The 21,612-nt window shown below is 37.5% G+C and overlaps 1 protein-coding gene, 3 non-coding genes and 2 pseudogenes across 4 annotated transcripts; all 6 read right to left on the bottom strand.

Annotated features, from left to right (window-relative positions):
- Positions 1-14,331: 14,331 nt before the first annotated feature.
- LOC145582728 (large ribosomal subunit protein uL22z-like) lies at positions 14,332-17,771 on the bottom strand. Its single transcript, XM_081639728.1, has 6 exons — positions 17,618-17,771; positions 17,426-17,466; positions 15,001-15,231; positions 14,803-14,905; positions 14,651-14,718; positions 14,332-14,559 (listed from the first exon to the last, which is right to left on the bottom strand). Exons 1-6 carry the CDS (start codon positions 17,655-17,657, stop codon positions 14,530-14,532), a joined length of 513 nt encoding a protein of 170 aa, XP_081495854.1. The 5' UTR covers positions 17,658-17,771; the 3' UTR covers positions 14,332-14,529.
- LOC145583671 (small nucleolar RNA snoR74) lies at positions 15,641-15,768 on the bottom strand (annotated as a pseudogene).
- Positions 15,866-15,993, bottom strand: LOC145583669 (small nucleolar RNA snoR74; annotated as a pseudogene).
- Positions 16,092-16,220, bottom strand: LOC145583668 (small nucleolar RNA snoR74). Its single transcript, XR_014100273.1, has one exon. It is a non-coding gene; the product is annotated as a small nucleolar RNA snoR74 (small nucleolar RNA).
- On the bottom strand, positions 16,319-16,447 carry LOC145583670 (small nucleolar RNA snoR74). Its single transcript, XR_014100274.1, has one exon. It is a non-coding gene; the product is annotated as a small nucleolar RNA snoR74 (small nucleolar RNA).
- On the bottom strand, positions 17,146-17,280 carry LOC145583667 (small nucleolar RNA snoR74). The gene has a single exon (XR_014100272.1). It is a non-coding gene; the product is annotated as a small nucleolar RNA snoR74 (small nucleolar RNA).
- Positions 17,772-21,612: the final 3,841 nt, after the last annotated feature.

The following is a 21,612-nucleotide window of genomic DNA, read 5'->3' as shown; positions in this document are numbered from 1 at the left end:
TCAATCAGTCTTACCTTTCGACCGATGGGGCATGGATATCCTGGGACCTTTTCCTGTAGCCTCGGGACAAAGGAAGTTTTTGATAGTGGCTGTTGATTATTTCACTAAATGGGTTGAGGCCGAGCCCGTAGCAACAATCACCGACAAGCAAGTCCAAAAATTCATCTGGAGGAATATCATCACCCGCTTCGGGGTACCTCGCATTTTAATCTCTGATAATGGCCGACAATTCAATAGTGGGCCAACCATAGAGTATTGTGGGCGTTTTGGAATCAAAACGAGGTTTTCGGCTGTGTGCCGACCCCAGACCAATGGCCAAGCCGAGGCAGCCAACAAAACAATTTTGAAGGGGTTAAAAACAATGTTGGACGGTACAAAAGGCTCTTGGGTGGATGACTTGCCTGGGATTCTGTGGTCCATTCGTACCACCACCAAAGAAGCTACGGGGCAAACTCCTTTTGCCTTAGTATATGGAAGTGATGCTGTACTCCCAGTGGAGGTTGGGATCCCATCTCCCAGGGTAACCTTCTATGACTACACCCAGAATGATCAACTGAAGCCTATGGCGTTAGACTTACTCCCAGAGATAAGAGGAGATGCTTTGCTTCGCTCTATAGCATACAAGCAAAGAATAACTCGTTATTACAACAACAAAGTCAAGGCAAGACCCTTAGCTGAGGGTGATTGGGTACTCCGAAAATGTGAGGCTGCTGGCAAACCCCCGGCATTGGGAAAACTAAGCCCAAATTGGGAGGGGCCTTACAAGATTAAGGAGGTGATCCGCCCGGGGACCTTTCGCTTACAAACTCCTAATGGCAAGGACCTCCCCAGGCCATGGAATGCTGATAACCTAAGAAGGTTTTATGTCTAAACTTTTTCTTACAATGATGCCCTAGGGGCAATAAGAGCCGATACGAGGAAATTAACTTTTTTATATAGTGCATCATTGTAATATCTCTTTGCATCAATGTTAATATAATAAAAAGAAAAAAAAAAAACCCTCAGCTGGGATGTTTGCCCTTATTTACTTTTGTTTTTACTTTTACTTAGCCTATTTTTTCAATTTTCATATCGCTTGTTAGCATAGCACCATATGCCCAGCATAAGGCATCTTGGTCTCGCTAAAATTTGTTCCAATGTTTGGGGCAAGATGCTAGCCTATACTCAAATATTTGAGATAGAGTCCTGGCCGGAAAATCACTTATAACTTGAGGCTCGTTTAGCCCTCAGCTTACCTCAAAGAGTTGGAATAACCCAGCTCTCATACACCTCTTAAACTTGGGGCTCGTTTTTTAACCCCCAGCTCATTTACATTACCTTTACAAATTTTTTAACTAAGGGCTCGTTTAGCCCCCGGGTAATCATGCAATTCTTGTAGGAATAACATGAGGCTCGTTTTAGCCTTCAACAAGCAATAATAGTTATGCTAAGGACTCTTCAAACACTAGGGACTTATTTTGGCCCCTAGGGGAAAATAATCAAGCAAGAAACAAGGAAATAGCAGGGAGCAGTAAGGAGAAAAGCCTACAAGTTCTACAACATCATAAAAACAAAGGCAAAACCAAATATACATCTACAAGTCATCCAAAACAACAAAGTTAATGTTCGAAACTTAAGCAAAGTACCATAAGTATCATACATCCCAGAGAATCAAGTACATCATAAAAAGATAAGTCAAGTCTGAACTGAAAACTAGAGAAAACTACTCCTGAGCCTCACCCTGCTCGGCCAACAGCCTCCTGTGCTCCTCCTCCTCGGCCGCGCGTACAAGGTCCCTAACCTTATCCCGCACCCTGGGATAAGAATCCTGGAGACCCAGGGAAGTGAAAGCGGTCTCCATATGAGTAATGGCATCGGTGATCCCAGCCTCAAAAGCCTCACTCCCTATCATGGCCTGATAATCAGCACAATCAGGACTCTCCTTCCATTCAGCAATCACTTCCTCCTGGGACCGCTCCAGCTTCTCCCGGGCCTCGGTCAGCTCACTCTTCATCCTCTCCACCTCGGCCTTCTTTTCCTTGAGCTCGGCGGCGATCCTTGCTTTCTCATCCAAGGCATCCTTCAGCTTTGTCTCTGCGGCGGAGAGGCTAGACTTTCCGGCCTCCTGAGCATCAGCAAGCTCCTGCTTGGCCTTCTTCACCTCCTCCTGGGCCGATTTGAGCCCCTCCTTGAGACCATGGATCTCAGTTCTTGCCTGCGAAAGCTCCATCTTGAGGCCCCTGACATCCTTCATGGCCCCCTTCCGATAGTCCTCTGCAAGAACGCTCAGGGTCATCCCAGCCTACACCAACACAAAAGACAAGGAAAGGGTTAGTCCAACCTCAATGATGAAAAACGTAATGATATTATAAGATAAGTATACCTTCATGACGCCATCAAAAGCGTTCCTGATGGCCCTGGAGGGCTTTGCCCTCATCACCTCAAAGTCCTTGTCCGTAGGGAAGCGGGACATGGTCTTCTTCATCATCTTCTTCCGACCCCGCTTGGTCAGGCCCAGAACAGACTGAGGAAAGAAGGGAGGAACCTCAGTGTCACCATCCTCCTCCTCATCATCATCGTCACTCGAATCATCAAACCGGGTTTGCTTCCCCCGGTCCGCAAAGCCTTCAGCCTCCAGAGTATCAATGTGCTGAGAGACCGCTGGTGAAGCGTGCTGGGATCCCTGGTCATCCACTTCCATTGTCGTAGCCTGGGATGATCCTTCCCCTTTCTCGATGGCCTTCCTCCTGAGCTTGGAGTTCTTTGGGTTCTGGAAAAGTAAATCACAAGTAAAGTTAGCAAAAAACAAAAACATTTGAAGGAATCAACTTTAAGAGTAGTGGTGTTACCGGGGGAGGAGGAGGGATGCTCATGTTTCCCCTCTTCAAGGAGAGCTTAAGTTTTCCAGCTCGAAAGTTGATCTGAGACATCTTGTTTTGAAGTTTCTCCGACAATTGGCTGTAAGCAACACCTGAAATCATCATTCAAACAAGATAGATAGTCAATGGGAAAGCCCAGGAGAAATCACAAAGAGTACAAAACATACATGAATAAATAAACAAGTCCTACCACAGTCATAGGTGTGGCTCAGGCCCACGACACTCAAGAACCGCTCTTTCTTGAAATGCTTATCCTTCACAATCCACATGGTGGGAAGCTTATCCTTGGACCCTTTTTCCTTATAAGATTGCAACCAAATAGCCGGCACGGCTTCATCCACTCCCATAGCAGGAACATTATAGTTCAAGCCAATCCTGGGTACACCACTATGATCCCGGGGAATCCTCCAACCCCCAGCATGGAAGATGAAAACAAAGGTGTGGCGAAAACCCTTTTGACTCGTGGGTTTTGTGTTGATGGTAAGATAAAACTCCCTATCATGAAAAGCATACCACCCGTGGCTATCTACATTACCTGGGACCTCCTGAAGCCTATGAGTGTTCCTAAAGGCAGTGACAGTGCAAGGAGCTCCAAGTAAACTACAAGTGGCTATGTACGCGTTTATTGTCAACCAAGAGTTAGGAACAAGTTGGGTTATACTAAGGTTATACTCAATCAACAACTCCTCAATGAAAGGATGAAGCGGAAATCTCAACCCATTATCCAAATCTTGCTTATATACAGCTACACACCCAGGGGGAGGGTTATCTACAGTGCTATCACCCCTAGGAGAAGAAATGAGAAAAGGGTCCCTAATATGGTACTCAGTCTGCAAATGCCTAGTCCCCTCCGACAAAGATCTAAGCCAAGTAGCAGAAGGGTGGCACATAGAGGGGCTAATCCTCCTCCTACTAGGGGGTTTAAAAGTCACCGGCGCCCCTAGAGAAGTGGAAGTATCATCCTCACTTGACATAGTCACCACACCGTCAACAAGCAATCTGTTCAAAGAACCTCTAGAAGTCGGTTCACGTGCAAGAGAAACTTCCCAAGGGGAAGGAGGTAAAAAATAATCAAAGCCTAAATCATGCTCAGGGGACGGGGATGACACACAAGAAAAAGGCACACCCAAAGGAATAGATGAATCAATGCTGCTACCAATTACATTTGTTATAAGTACTCCCCCCGACCAAATTTCCTTAGACAAGTCATAAGATGAAGGGCCGGGGAGAGGGTCTAGGTAATCTTGAGTCGCTTGGTCGTTCATAATACATGCATAGCTCAACTCAAGATTACCCCCAAGAATTTTTAATGTACATGCAAAAATACAACAAGCGTACCTCTAAGCCTAATATCATCACAAGCGCAGCCGAGGAACAAGCAAAGCATACAAGGAAAAATAGCAAACAATTACTAAGCATGGAGATATGATACTTAGAGCATAAAAAACTAAGTATAAAATGCTTACCAAGTGGTTAGAGAGGCCGGAGAAGCTACCCTCAAGCAAAATCAAGTGCACCCCGGAGAGAAATACTCCTACCATAGCAACAAAAAATTCAAGAAGTCAGAAAATATTCATGGACAAGCCTAGCTAAGGAGCAATGGTTAGAAGAGTCAAAATCTCGAAATTTTTTCTAAGTAAAAGCCTTATCCCTCTAAATTTAAAACTCAGCTATACATATTTCACCCTTGACCTAGGAGTAATAGACCCTTTTTTTAAAAAAAAAAAAGAGAGCCGAAACATTTTTCGACACTCACTCTCTCTCTCTCTCTATACCGCTGCCGCTCTCCCTCGGCCTCGCACCCACCTCTCTCGGCACCTCGCACCAAAACTCCCTCGGCAAGCCAACTTACCCGCTCGGCCAGCGCCTCCCAGCACCAAAACTCCCTCCCTCAAAAGCATCAAGCTCAGGGTTCGAAAACTACTCACTCTCAAGGCAAAACTCTCTCTCTCTCTCTCTCCTCAAACCGCATCTCCCTCGGCTATCACTCCCTCACTCCCTCGACAAGTCGACTATCCCTCGGCACATCATCATCATCCCTCGGCCAAACCCAGCTTCTCCCTCGGCATCACTCTATCGCATCTCACCTCCTTCGGCCGTTCTACCCCGAAGTTCCAGCAACTCATTCGGCCGTTCTACCCCGAAATTCCGGCAACCCCTTCGGCATATACCCCGAAAACTCCCTCGGCACTTCCCCTCGTTTCAAACAACTAAGCTCGCAGTTGCTGCTGGCCGAGGGACTATTTCTCCCCTCACTCCCTCGGCCACCCCTCACTCCTTCGGCATTTACCCCGGGGTCAAGACAAAATTCAAATTAAAAAAAAAAAAAAAAAAAAAAAAAAAAAAAAAAGAAAAAACTCAGAGAAATTCGCAGCAGATCCGAAGCAATCAAGACGGTTCAAAACCGAAACTCAGCTAGGCATACCCCCAGCATTCTGCTTGTACGCCTTCAAAACATTCGGATATGTCACATCAAAAATTCCTAACTTCGGCTGGGCATAGCACACAAAATTTGAGAACAAGTCAAAGCCCAAATCTCAACCGTTCTATCCCGAAATTCCAGCAGTTCAAATCATAAAAATTAAACACAAACCCGAAAATAAAATCAGTTCACACATCCAAATCCCAGAAACACGGAAGTTACCCTCAAGACCCGTTAATTTCGGCTGGGCATAGCCTTCCTAAACCCGGGGTTAAGTCAGAAAACTCAAAGTTCATTGAACACCTAGCCTAAATTTACTCCCAACCGAAAATTAAGTTCAAGAAATTCAGGTACATAAACTCCTAAGCATGCTTTCGGATCTGCAAAAATAAATCAAAAGGTGGAAAAATTCACATACCTCTTGAAGATCTTGATGAACTTGGATGAACGCCGGTTGATGTGACTTGAACTCTCAAACTCTCAAGAACTCTTGGGAAGAACTGGGGAGGATTTTTTGAATTTTCTCTAAGGCAAGTGGTGAGTGAAGAACAAATGAAGGTACAAGTGGGAGCTCATATGTCCCAAGAAAGAGAGATGGCAACTCCTCAAAACCCTGGTTCAGTTGGGCCTTGGAGAATGTTTGAGCCCAGAAAATCACCATGGAAGGATTAAAGCTTAAACACAAGCTTAATTAGCACTTAAACATCATCAACTGCTCAATCATCTGAGTTAAAGTACTCTTAATGCATTGCTTGGGGCTGGTTTTCACCCTTGCAAGTCGCTTGGGGCTCGTTTTAGCCCTCGGGTATACCTCGGGATTCTCCCCGGTATATCAGACAGTCTTTCTTATTTTTATTCCGCATGATATCCGAACTTCATGAGATCTCGTTCCCACATCACGCGTGGGGCTAAATGTTTGGGCTAGGTCCATTGTCCTAAGCCCATTGACCTGGAATTACGAAAATACCCCTCCATTATCCAGCCCATCATTAGTCAGCAACAAGTACGGATTTACCCCTAATCCATCCAACTAAGTACAACTTCTGCCACCAGAAAGTACATCTATAAATAGCTCTCCAATCATTAGCAATGGTAACTTTTTCTAATTCTCTAATTCTCTCTCTACTTTCTCTCTCTACTTTCTCTCTCTAAAGTACGATCGCTGACTTAAGCATCGGAGGGGCTTTCCCGGGTCACACCCCCGGGGTAGTTAACCTTCTCTCTTTTGCAGGCCTAGCTCTCGGACAGCAAGGCATAGCGGAGGGAATTCGGACATTACTAGGACTTTGCCTTAAGACATCTTGACATTATTACCGTAACTCCCAGGAGCAACTCTGTTTTCCAGAAACAGTACTTATAACTTAGGTTCTTGCTCGGCTTTTCTTGCGGAAGCAATTGCCCTTCGTAATGGTCTTCTTTTGGCCGAGGAGCATAATATTTCCCATATTTTCATTGAAGGCTACAATTTAACTGCTATTAGTATTTTGCATGGACACTACAACTGCCCGTGGAAGCTTCAACTCCTTATGGAAGACATCAAGATCATCTTGGACTCTTTCTCAGCCTTTAAATCTCAACACATCTTTCGTGAAGGAAATAGAGCAGCAGACTATGTTGCATCTTTGGGTTATTCTACTCCGACCCACCAAGATATTGATTTATTCTTGGATAGCAAGTTTTCATATTTTTTTTACTACAAGATAGTTTAGGGCACGGTCTTGCGAGAAGACGTTCCTAATCTTTTTCCATGTATACCTCGTAGCTCACTTAGATCAATCAGTTCAAGCATTTACAAACCCACCTTCCTTCTGTGTTCAGGACGGAGACTCTTTCTGCCTTTGTCGAACTGCCTTGACTCGGGGGGGTGGGTGCAGGGCGGACGATTTCAAAGCGGACCCTTACTTTCAAAAAAAAAAAAAAAAACTAACTAACCAAAAATATATTTTAGGTAAATTTATAGTTGTAGGAGAGTAGGAGACTACTCGTCGTGTTATTAACATATACTTATACCTACTTGTAAAATTAAGAGATAAATATACAAGTATAATGCTTCATGATATAAAGTGATGTAGTATTATCTCAGTTATCTCTAATGATAGGAATAAATGTGCTTTTGTAAAATTTATGTAAACTAGCTTAGTTGGTTGAGGCATCGAAGATTTGCACTTTAGGTGGAAGTTATTTTTTAAAAAATGAAGAAATGGAAGTTATTTAATTAGAGATTATATATAAAAAAAATGGAAAGTATTGTGTAGAACGGACTCACGTGAGTCCAATCATACAAACAGAAAAAAAAAAAAAATAATAAAAAAAAAAAAAATTAATTGTCAGAAATTAGATAATAATGGTTAGATATTAAATTATAAATATCATAAATTAGATTTAAGTGTCAGAAATTAGATAATAATGATCCGATATTAGATTTTTTTTGTTTGATAATAGGTTGTATTGGTCATGAATTATATTTCTTTTGTTTGATAATAGGTTATATTGGTCAGATATTAGATTTCTTTTGTTTGATAATATGTTAGTAGGTCAGGTATTAGATTTATTTTGTTTGATAATATATTTAACTGGTCAGGTATTAGATTCTTTTTGTTTGATAATAGGTTATATTAGTCAGGTATTAGATTATAACAATGACGACGAACTTGCTGAACCTTCATTAGAGAGATGAGCAAAGGAGAGGGAAGAAGAACATACTAATTAACGAACAGATCATGGAACTTAATTTCAAAACTAGTTTGGTTGGTTCAGGAAACAAAATTGTTTTTAGCAATACTATATAACTACCCATTGAGATTCATAGATAGTCTGCTATATAACTGCAGAACCAAACATACATGAGTGCAAGGCATGAACGTATAACCTCCCTCCTGCTCATCCTCCCCTCAGAGATTACCATAATTGATTCAAAACTAGTTTACCTGCTACATACCGCAGAAGGAAACATACATGTAAGGAATGAACATTATTTACCACCCTCGGGTCTACTACCCTCTAGACAATATAATTCCATAGAAAACCCAAAATTGATTTTACCTGCTCGTGTTCTGGTAGATGGAGAAGAAGACGAAGACGCCGCCATTATAGAGATGAGCAGATGAGAGAGAAAGAGAAGTGGAGAGAAGAAAGAGATGGTGAGTTGGCAAAGGATTTGGGAATGACGGCAAAAGCGGGCGGTGGAATTGGCTGACTTGGGTGGTAGTGGATGGGGGATGAATGTGTGCATTATAAACCGGATTCACGTGAGTCTGTTCTACACAGAACCTTCTCAAAAAAAATTAAAAAAAAAAAATCATGAGAGTTGAGGATTGGGGTTTTGGAGAAATCTCATTAACTGACTCTATAATTATATTATACATTTTTGGCATTAAATATTCTATATCTATATGTAGGAAAACTTAATCCGGTATATAGGGTTCATTTGGAATTGTTGTGGTTTTCTCCCTATTTGGTTTTGTGATTTTCAAAATCATATAACATATGTTTTTGATTAAAATCATGATAATTTTGAAACTGCAAAACAAAAAAGTGAAACTTTTTTCTTTTTTCTTGTTTTGATTTTTTATTTTTAAAAACCACACAAAACTAAAGGAAAAAAAGAAAATCGATGTCAAACAAGCTCATTTTGATTTTGGTGTGAAATTTTAAGACTTTTATACTCGATGCTAATGTCACAAACAAGATCAAAGGCGTGTACGCTACAAATTTTAAGAAAAGGAGAAGAATCAATAAGTTAAGGATCCATAAATTGATTAAACTAATTTCTTCAATCATTCAATTGTCGATAAACTAGTTTTGTATAATATTTCAACAACCTTAAACCATTAAAATCCTTGCACTACTAATTAAATACTTTGAATCTAGGTAAATTATTTTAACTTGTCTTTTAAATCGAGTGCTACCTCCATCTCCGGGAGCCGCCTGAATTTGATCCGCATTAAAGGCAGCCCCTGACGTTGTAGTTCCCGGTGGACGAAAGCATTAATAGGGATGTCCTAACGAGATCATAAGATCGATATACTCAAATGTAAAATAGAGTTCTAAGCTTTATCAATTATGAGCAGGAGCTAAATAATTATATGTTGCGAATTTTATGAAAATTTTTATATACAATACAAGGCGCACCCAAGGATATTTCTAGCGATAGGTCTAGCCACCTGGTAAACGTAACTAAAGAAACATGTCAACTAAAAAACAACGGAAGATGTATAGTTTTCTTATATTAAAGAGTATACATGTAATATGATAATACATGTAATGTTCTTCATTTTAACGCTCTATATACTAGCTTGAGTTGGAGATGCCTTGAGGTATGTATAATTAATATGGTTATACGGAGTACTTTGTTTGTTAATCAACTCACCCCCAAGGCCCTAAGTTAACGTGAAGTATATCTAATTTCAGAATAGTTGTCGAGCAACACTCAATATTCAGCTATTGTGCTGGTTCAATCACTTGAATCCAATGATACAATGAATGTCTAATCAGCACTAAACATCGTTACATTGCCGCATGCATCAGCACGGGAAAATAATTTACATGACTGCCTTAAGCTAAGGTGAAGAGCCTAAAGACCAATCTTTCTGAGCTCCACTAAGCACAATCTTTGTTTCCATTCAACACAAGTACACAACTCATTATAATCTCAATCAAAACCTACATGTTTCAATTTCCAAGTATTATAGAAACTAATAATAGACAGGTCGTATGCTGACACAATATTTAGGGCATTCTACACTGATATCCTAGCCCTCTGAGTCCCAAGGGCATTGCAGTCAGCAATCTCTACTCATTACTTCAATGTTTAATAAATTTGCAAACCTAAAAAGGAAAAGGTAAATTACCTTGCTTGAGTGCAACACTACCGACTACTATGTCATATCCCACATGCTAAAAGTTCTAAGTCTAAAATTTGAGAAACTAACTCAAACTTCCTAACATCAACATCAACCTAGAATTGATGACATACATTCCTAAAAAATTGGAGATACCTTCCATAGCCACCTAATAGACTCAATATTGAAAAGCTCATAGCTCAAAGCTCATAGCCCACTAAAGCGATAGAAATCTACCTAGGCAGGCCTCTTTAAGAAGTGAGGTGCTGACAAAAGTGCACCTCGGATGCACCTCTTTGAAATTCACCTTGGATGCACAACATGCACCTCTTAATATTTTCTTTTTTTTTTTTTTAACACTGATTAGACATAAGTATAACCAAGGGAAAAAAAACCTGAAAGAAATCCTAAACAAACAACCAACATTAACCAGATACCACACTTTCTCTAAACACCGCTTGGGAAAAAACAAATATAGATAACTTCCTATCTAACCTCTAATCCAATGTCATCACCACACACAAATTTTGTTCCTAATGAACATAAACAAATAATTTTATAAGCATAAATGATCACTCTCAATTTCTCAAAGACATTACATATATAACTAGGTCCTTACAGAAGAAAAAAATAAAATTAAATAAAAAATAAAAAAAACTAGGTCCTGAAGTTATGGTGATAACATGTGTATGGTTTGACCCAAAAGCTTGAAATGCTAAACAAGTGAACGGTTGAAACCATTGGCCTATATGGCCTATATCTCCACCTAGCCAGGAACCAATTCAAATTATATAGCACTTCTCTTAACTAAGTTCCTGCCTGGGGTCAGGGTATTGTCAAAGTCCATGCTTCCAGATCATTATAATCAGCCATTTGAAAATATCATCAGATGAATTTGTATATGCATGCTTTTTATTGAACATTGCTGAAATCAGCATTTTCAAATATATATGCACAACAACCTACTGACTTGCGGTAAAAACAACCATCCTAGTTTTCCTTCAACATGAACAAATATACTTCATCCTCCATATATATTCAAATTTAGCAGTAATAATGACATGTCATGTCAGACAACCTTTTCCTTTCATACTTGACTCGTATCAACTGAATCTGTTTCAGTACTATAGTCATCCTTAGGTAAAGTTGATGAAGCTTTCTACACTCATCTTCCAACTCCCGTAAGTCATAGCAGAAAAGCTCCATTACACATTCACTAATCTTACCAGCTCACTGATGAGGGGAAAAGAACGGTGAGCTCTTATGTGATGCAATATAAACCAAGTGTAGATCATGGGTGTAAACACTAAAACTCTCAATATGAACAACTGAGCAATCAACACGGTTCACTAATCTTACCAGCTCACTGAGAGGGGAAAAGAATGGTGAATTCTTTTGTGATACAGAGTAAATAAAGGGTAGATCATGGGTGTAAACACTGAAACTCTCGATATGAAGAACTGAGCAATCAAGTACCTCAAACAACTCAAACTTACTCAGTGACATACACAAAACTTAAATATATCCTTGGCCACAATTAAGACTACAAAGATAAACAACAAGAATTGCACCTTATGCAAGCCCGGAAGAATACAAGAGTCAATCAACAATAAAATAAATACCATAATGCCTCTAAAGATCACTAGAAAAAAGGTTCATATAACTTCCTATAACCGGTTGAAACTCTTAATCCAATGCCATCTCCAAGTTCAAACACACTACCTACATTCAAAGATTTCGGACATACACTTAAAGCTAACTTGAAATTCCCTATAATACCCAAGCCGCCAATAACCATACCCGCATAACAGATTTTTCATAGTGCTATCTTCATCACGAGAATACAATGCAATTTAGCAATTAAACAACCAAGGAGCATATTTCACTCAACATTTAACAACCAAACCATCAAATACTCGATTCAAGCCACGACAAACCTAAGCAATAACCAAAATTTCCCAATAAACCCATTTATAACATAACACTAAAATTTCCATATGGTAAGTTGTTAGCTCATATAACCAAAATCAATTCCTGCCATCTTAAACAATCATATAAAACTCCACTAAAACAATAAACAACGTGATCACAACAACATAACCAAACGATAAATGGGCAGAAATTTATAACCTATAAATTCAATTTATTTCCCTCAAATTCCTCTACTTTTGCTTGTTGTTCTTCTTCTTGTTTCCAGAACTCACAGCTGGTTGAGGCTTCGGGTGTTTATCGGCTTCGGTCGGGTCAAGCCAATTGAGAGGATGACGATTGAACCATGGCCAATTCGGGACGATGATCAAAGCAGTCAAAACGACGCCGCCTGCATAGATTAGCACCATCAATTGGAATGAACCCATCAAATAACCTGTTACAAATGCAATTGCTGCTGAAACTAGCAGAAGAATTTGCATCCATTGTTCCGCTACTTTCTGCCCTTGCCAATCCATTGTTCGCAATCAAAACCCTAACATAAACGAAATAGTTGAAGTTTTGTTCAATTGAAATCCCTAATTTTCGAGATCTGAAGCAAAAGAAGATCGAAAATTTATTATTGAGGAAAAAATTTATGAATTCTGAATGAGAATGTTACCTGAGATTGAAATCGGCGACGATATAATTTCCCGGTGAGTTGCGTAAAATTTGGAGTGATTTTGGAGAAGAGGATTGATTTATATGAGTTTATGCCAATGCGGGCATAGTTTGACTTGTATTAAAGAAACTCAATAGGAAGTACTCGTAGGAACTAATGTACACGTCATCAACGAGAAAATACAAATTTTCAACTGAACCACTCATCACGCCTAGAGCTATCAAAACCACTAGATTTCGATTTGCATGTATACGATAAACTATCATGACTCGAGTTTAAAGATACACCCGATCCGACCCGACCTGAACACTCGAATTAACACCTCTAATTACGCCACATTATCTACTCAACCTCTCTGTGCCACATAGACCCCCTTAATTTACGCCATGTCATCTATTCAACCTCTTATTATGCCAATCACCTCTCATTCAACCAACAATGTTACAAACCATAGAAATAAATGTATACAGTTGCCAATCACGAGGTCTAATTAAAAAAAAATCATTAGTACATATAATCACAAGGTATAATTAAAGTATTGACCCAATGCAACGCTTGAGCCACATACTAATTTGTAATTAAATAATGTAATTTTGTCCGAGGACATCCCAATTGACCTATCATATCAACAAAACATGTTAATCTATTGCCTAGTCATTGCTTAGTGCCTTAGTCATCAGTATTGGACATTATTCTTCCATTGAAGCTCCCACCAATAGTGAAAAGAATCACCAATACTTTAGGTGATAGTGATGTCCATTAATCCATTTACTCCTAGTATAGGTGAATAATAATTATAACATTTAAAAAAAGGGAGGGTTAGATATTATTGTGTAGGATTCGAGTATTAGGAAATAGATCGAATTAAGATAAATGGATAAGACTCTTTTGTTGGAAAACAATTCAATTAAATAATTATTGTTACTAAGCACATGTTTAGAAAGTTAGGAATAACTATTGTTAATAAGCGCTTATTTAGCAAGTTAGGGAGGTTAACACTTACCATTATCTAGGAGTAATTAGAGGCGTCGAAAGCACACCCGACTTGACCCGATCTGAAACAGATCCGAAAAACATCCGATTCAAATTTGGACTCGTGTGGACATAATAATTTAGTATAACTCCACTTTAAAAATTTACCCAATCCAACCTTATCAGGCTCGATCTGATTATCCAAACTGACACCCCTAAGAGTAATAGATATCATCTAAAGTGTCAGTGATTCTTTAGCCAGGTTAAATTAAACAATTTAAAAGGTAAGAGCTTAATAGTTCATTCCCGCCTTATTTATTTCCTTTTCATTTCCAATATGATCAATATGATATACTCAGAATTTGTGCTTCTACTTGTTCCTTAAATTGAAGAGAATTCTATAAAGGACATGCGAAATATTACTGTCAAACAATCTCATAGAATATTTTTCACATGATAAACCAACAAAAGAGGTCTTCCACGACTGCTCGTGCACATCCCAACAAGGAAGTGCTAAAAGTTCAACACTGCTAGGATTATCGTTCATTCTATACTGTGTATTTATGGAGAAATTCATATTAGATAAGCAAGCATAAACTATTAAAGCAGAATAAAATGGCAGCATACATAGCACTGCGTTAAAAGAGCTAACAAAAATAGCAGGGTTACTTTCCTCGAAAAAAACTAGATATTCTCCGCTCTCCATGGACAATGTACTATTGAACAAGTAAATCTAGATGAAATCTTGTCTACAAAACCAAGATGACAAAATATAAGAAACCCCAAAATTTGTTTCAAGGCTACACCGATAATATGCTTAAAACACTTGAGAGGCTTGTTAGTCTTCTATTTGCTGGTAGCCAACTGGGACTCGGGCTGCAAAATAAACAATCAAGTAAGAAAACTAAAGAGAGCGAGATAGTTCATAAACACGAGCATTGCAAGAACCAAGAAAATAGCAAACTACCTCCTTCCTCACTGCCTCTTCCTTCTCAGACAAAGTCAACTCTATGTGGCATGGATGAGACATGTAGGCTGTAAAAGAAAATAACATGGTCAGTTGAGAATTGGCACAATCAATGTAAATAAATCACCTAACACAGTAACAGCAATACATACGGTTGATACGCCCATGAGCACGGTAAGTACGACGCCTTTGTTTCTGGGCCTGATTAACTTGGATATGAGAGATGTAGAGAGAATCCACATCCAAACCCTTCATCTGCAAATGGATAAAAAAGTTGGGACAATTAAAAGATTTTCATCAATGTAAACTCTATCAACTAGAAAGTATAATTGAGCTCAGAAATGACATGCCTCAGCATTGCTTTCAGCATTCTTCAGCAAGTCAAGAACGAATTTGGCTGACTTAACAGGCCAGCGACCTTGACCGTTGGAGTGCCTGTTTTTTGCTTGCGCAGTCCTACCAACACCTCTGCAGAAGCGACGGAAAGGAATAGCCTGCTTGTGAGCTAAGACATCCTCCAGATACCTTTTGGCCTTGTTCAATGGCATCTTTCTAAGAGCAAAGGCAGTCTCCCTAGTGTTCTGCAATAAACAAGCAGAAAAAACTCATTAGTTGGTATGCAAACAACAAAATAAATTCACATAAAGCAGCAGAATCTCAATCCAACAGAACAAGATTTACAACTCAAATAAATACCACCAGATACAATGTATGGACAAAACAAAACATACATAAGATTATGTACTTCTTCAGTTCTTCCTATGATATATTGTATATATAATGCATCACTCACTCAATACAGCAACTAAACAAAATAAAGATGCTATTCTATCTTCTAAAATGCAACCCAACATTGCATTTTACGATTAGGTTTAACCAAGCTATAACTAGAGTAGATACAAAATAGATCACACTAGTAATACTAGTAATAAAGCTGAAAATCAAATTCCCAACATTCACAAAAAGAAAAAAAATCTAACCTTGTAATTTGTATATTCCACCATTTACTGAACCACAAGTCATTAACATCACAGAGGTTCACCCAATAATGATGCATTTCAATTTTCTAAACTTTATAAAAGTCCTGTTTGAAAATGCAACAACAAATTTGCTTTTTTCATTAGGTCAATTCCAAGCTAGATATCCAAATTAGGAGTATTTGAGCACACTGGGAATTCCCTACAATCACAAAGACTGTATTGGAACTCCTAATGTGCATGTTTCATCATTAACTGAACCTTCAGCCACTAAAAACAACAGAGGTTCACCCAAAAACGATGGAAACAATTTTCCTGAAGTTTACGGAAGCTTTATTCTGAAATACAATAGAGCCTTGCTTTTTTCAACAGGTTTATTCCTAACTAAACAACTAAAATTGAAGTAATTACAGCACACCAAGAATCCCCTACAGTCACAAAGACTGCATATGAACTCCCAATGTGCATGTTTAATCATTTACTGAACCTTCAGCCACTAAATAAAACAGAGGTTCACCCAATAACGATTCATTTCAATTTTCCTGAAGTTTACGGAAGCCCCATTCTGATATGCAACAGAGCCTTGCTTTTTTCATCAGGTTTGATCCTAGCTAAATAACAGAAATTAAAGTAGATAAAGCACACTAAGAAATCCCTACAATCACAAAGATTGCATTTGGACTCCAAATGTGCATGTTTCATCATTTACTGAACCTTCAACACTACACAAAACAGAGATTCACCCAATAACGATGCTTTTCTATATACCTGAAGTTCACGGAAGCCCCATTTCTGAAATACAATAGAGCCTTGCTTTTTTCATCAGGTAAAACCCCAGCTAAATAATTGACATTAATCAAAGAAAAGCACACATAAACCCCAATCGTCTAAGAATTCACTTCAAATACATACATAGCATTATATCTTTAATGTCAATGTCTAATAAACTTTCAGCCACTCAAAAACAATATTAACCCGATAAGAATGAATTTCTATATCCTTGCATATTATCTTTGAAGCTCCCAAGTATTCGAAAGTACCAAAATATAACACCACCTTGCATATTATCTTCAAAGCTCCTAATGCACACTACCTTTGATACAAAATTTAAGCCTTAAAATCAATCAAAATTTAATTCCACTCGTTAGAAAAACACAATTGCTTACTCCAAAACCCCAAAATCAGTTGCAATCTCCAACAAGACTCGCATTAGCTTTACACTACCTAGGAAGCTTGATAATACCAACTAACTTCCTACCTAGACTAACACATTTTAATCAATTATGAAAACAGGTAGTATTGTACACATAATTTACTCCGATAATTCAAATCCTACTTACGACTAAAGTCGAGACTTTCACATTACCCTAACCTTCCAATTAGTTTTAGAAATATTAAAATCAACACACAAACAGGTAAAATAGCTTATTCTACAAACAAGTGTAACAAGCAAATCTTTCTTACTAAGACCCATTAACCTCACACAAAAACTGATTTAATTACAATGAAAATAAGCAAAAATGTAGCATCGTTTACTGAACCTGCCATCATAGAAAAAACTCCAGTGGTTCACCCAATAACAATGCACACTTAATTTCCCTGAAGTTTACGAGAGACCCATTCACAATATTGGCAATAGGACCCTGCTTTTATCATCAGGTTTTTCATTTTTTTTTTTTATATTTTTAAAATTACATCAAAATAAGCATACTTAAATCACACAACAAACTAATTAGCAAACAAATTAAAAAGACTAATAAAATGCAACAAGTTTAAAGTAGAGAAATAGTGAAATTACCTTGAAATGGCATCTGAGATCTGAACCCCTAGCCTTGCAAGCTGCATAAATAAAAATTTGAATAAAAAATTTAGCAAAAAATGAAGAAAAAAATGCTGATATTAATTAAGATTGTTCAAAATAACACAGAAGATAAATCAAGGAGAACATACTAGAGATAAATCGAATAGCATAAATTGAAGAAATACATACATTTAGTGGGATTATCGGGTTCTTTGGAGTAAGGAGCCATGTCGACGGCTGATGATGAGAGAGAAAGATGAAGGAACCACACACAAATGACGGTGGCTCTTAAACTGCGAGAGAATTAGGGTTTTGTAGGAATTAGGGTTTTTATAAGAGTTTTTTTTTTTTTTTTTTTTTTGAAGCCCATTGACTGATGTAATTTTGATGTTGGGCTATTATCAATTGGCCCAATAACCAATGGAAAGGACTTGTATATTTTCTAATTAAACTATGCTGGCAGTATTGATTATGGTTTTTATTAGACCTGACAAATGGGTCATTCGAGTCGGGTCATTTTGGGTCGGGTCAAGTTCGGGTAAAAAAAAGTTATCGGGTCGGGTTATTTCGGGTTTCAGGTTGATTTTGGGTCAACCGATAATTGGGTCGGATCGGGTTTCAGGTCAACATTTCGGGTCGAATTCGAGTCGGGTCAAGTTTGGGTCGTGTCAGTTCGGGTCAGGTCAATTTCCGGGTCGAGTCAGTTCGGGTCGGATCAATCTTCGGGTCCAATTTTCGAGTCATATTCGGGTCGATGCATTGGGTTAAATTCGACTCTATATACATAGTATATATTTATATATTTTTTGACGAGAAACTCACTATATTTATTAATGCTACTTTTTTCATGAAATACAATAATTGTTTGACTTTAGATTATTTTGTAATTTCATTTGGTATTGAACATTATGTTATGTACGCATTATTATGGTACTATTTTTTTTTTCTAGACTTGTGAGAATTGTGACTTTTATTTTGAGCTTTAGTTAATTTTTTTAATCTTATGGACAAACTCCGTAGAATAGTCGTTAAATTTCAATCTTTTTAGAATTTTTTAATAATCTATAGAGATAATAAGCCGAAAAAATCGAGGAAAGTAATGCTCAAAATATGTAAATTACTTACACTGTTACACATTACAAATTAATAAAAAATAAATAAGTCAGTTTGATTGCGGTTTTTTTCTATTTCGGTTTGCTCAGGTCAAGTCTTTAGCTTAAATAGATTCTGGTCATTTAAGGTATAAGATAATTTTGGTTCGGGTCACTTTGGATTTTGAGTCTATTTGGGTCAATTAATTCAAGTTAAAGGTCGGGTCACTTTGGGTATCGGGTCAACTTCGGGTCTCGTGTCACTTCGGTCGGGTCGGGTCATTTCGGGTCTCGGGTCAACTTCGGGTCGGGTCATCTTGGGTCGGGTCGTTTTGGGTCGGGTCATTTCGGGTTTCGGGTTAAGGTCGGGTCAATTCCACATCGGGTTGGGTATGGGTCGGGTCGGGTTGATTCGGGGTTTAGGTCAATTTCGGGACGATTTCGGGTCATGGGTCGGGTCATTCGGGTCGGGTCATCGGGTCCGGGTCAGAATTGCCAGGTCTAGTTTTTATGGAATTTATGAAAGTTAAGATAATAGATGGGGTATAACTTGTTACAAAACATTGTGTTTGGAGACTAACTTTTTTCTACTTAATGTTTGAGGTCTAAGTTTTTTTTCCGGTGAAAATAATTATGTATCTTTAAAAAAGTTAGATCCTTGAGTTAAAAAATTTATACCCTTCTAGATAACCAATGGTAAAATTTCTTTTATATTTATTTTTTAAAAAAGCAACCAATAAAAAAATGCAAAAACTTGGACTCTTGATTTAACTTTTTGAGGCTTTTAATTATTTTTATGAATATACATACCTTAAGCTTAAATTTCTTGCTTGGGTAATTACATTTTACCATATATGATTATTTTAGTATCATGTATGTATATATTCATTTATCCTTTTTCTTTATAAAGACTTAATCATTTAATCTTATTACTAACTATAATTGTATTTATAATAAATATAAAACAAAAAGCTTTAATTTTCATTTGTACGTAAATATTACTACTATTTACTATGGAAGGTTATTGATAAAATCTAGAGTTAAGCATTTATTGTTGATTTGGGTAATTTTATATTGCTAATTATACCATGAAAATTAATCTCATATCATCCATATTTAAATTAATATTTTTTACTAGTGTTTCAGCAGTAAGAATATAAAAGATGTAAAGATTATTTTGTAATTGCAAAAAGAAAATCATATGTGATTGTTTTACCTTAACTTGCACGTAAATTGCATACTTTTATTATTTTGTTAAATGACATAGGTATTTTTTTGATTAAGCTTAAGAATTTCAATTTTCTCCTTAATAATACTACACAATCTTTAAATGTACCATTAATAGGACTAATACCATCTTAATATTTTGCTATATAAGATTGATAGCCGTATTTTAGTACTGTAATATAAATTGTATTTTTAAAGGATAACTATTTAATGTACACTTATTCTCATATATAATCAATAACCAGATGATATGGGCTTATTTATTTATTAATTTGTACTTATAGTATAATACTTCGTGTAAGAATACTTGTATGAAAATTTATTTTGGAGTTCAATAAATTTATGTAAAAAAAAAAAAAAAAGGTGCTTTAGTTTTAGCATAAATAAGGACAACTTAGGAGAATGGAGAATTTACTTGATTTTAGCCGATTAAAATAAATAATTTTTTATATTAAAAAAAACAAAGAACTTATTTAATATAAGCATATTAAGGAGGAAATTGCATTGTTAAAGCGTTTGTTACTCCTAAATAACTAATGACTACTTATTTTAGATATTAGTATAATGATAGTTATTATTTATTGCTAAAATTAATGCATTAGGGTTCTAACTTTTTTAACAATGACCTAACTTTTTTGCTTATGGTTAACGGTGAGTTAAAGTAAGGTTAACTCAACGGAAATTCCACCCTAGACCCCAAATATTAAGTAAGAAAAACTTGGACCCCAAACACAATATTTTGCAAAAAGTTGGACACCATTTGTTATCTTAACTCGACTTTATGGTATGAGGAAATAGTAAATACTAGTATGACTTTTGGCTATTGGCTTACGAATATCTTAAAAAAAAAAAAAAAAAAAACTTTTTGGCTGGGCTGGGTCAGGTCATGGGTTATATAGGCCCAACCCAACCCATTAATGGGCTCAAAAATAGTGAAATATTTACAAAAAGGGAAATTATAAGTACAAAAGTTACATCAACGTTTGTGAGTGGTACCATGTGGCCAACTAACACACGAGTAACCTCTAATCGATCGAGTAACCCCTGACCAACCAAATAACCCCTGATTGAGTAACCCTTGATCGACCAAGTAACCCCAGACTCATTGAGTAACCCATGACCGAGTGAGAAACTTTTGACTAACTGAGTAACCTTGACTGACCAAGTGAGTAACCTTTGACTGACCGAGTAACTCTTGACCAAGTAACTTCGACCATTCTTTCAAAAAAAAATGTGGATGACCACACGATGTGGCTAGCCACATATGAAAGTTTGTGCAAAAGGTAAGGGCACAATCATGCTTTACTAGGCTTTGGGCCTTAGGCTTGACAAGCTAGCCCATGGGCCTAACATGTGCTTAAATGGGTTTAAAAAATCCAACCCCAACCCAATCCTTAACGGTTCGGGTTGAGGCTAGGCTTACCATGTTGAGTTGTGCTAATAAGGACTGGGTAGTGAGCGAACCCAACCCAATGTCATGTTTAGGAATACCACCGTATCCATGAATTAATTGGGCATACTAAACAAGGCCTTATAATTTTCTAATACCCCAATTACCCTTTAAATCTTATATTAAAGTCAATTCATTCATCTTAAATTAGTTGTCGATCAAAGTGTAATTTTTTTAAAAAACAGAGGGAGTATATTGTTTGGCAACCAACTTTTACGTCTCTCGAGACTCAGGTTCATCTTGTAGGCCTGTACCCAGTCCCCCATTTTTTTAGCGAAACACTTAATACAGTAAATTTAGAGCACTAAGAGAATGAAAATACCATTCAATAAGCATCAACAAATGTTGGATGGTTTGAGACCAATTAGGCAATTATACTCAATAGGAACATGACTTTATTATACCTTGATAAGTTG

Source organism: Chenopodium album, chromosome 15 (assembly GCF_948465745.1).
Source record: "Chenopodium album chromosome 15, dcCheAlbu1.1, whole genome shotgun sequence".
In the NCBI taxonomy this organism is placed as follows: Eukaryota; Viridiplantae; Streptophyta; class Magnoliopsida; order Caryophyllales; family Amaranthaceae; genus Chenopodium; species Chenopodium album.
Note: the sequence above shows the minus strand (reverse complement) of the source record. Positions and strands in the feature narration are given on the sequence as shown.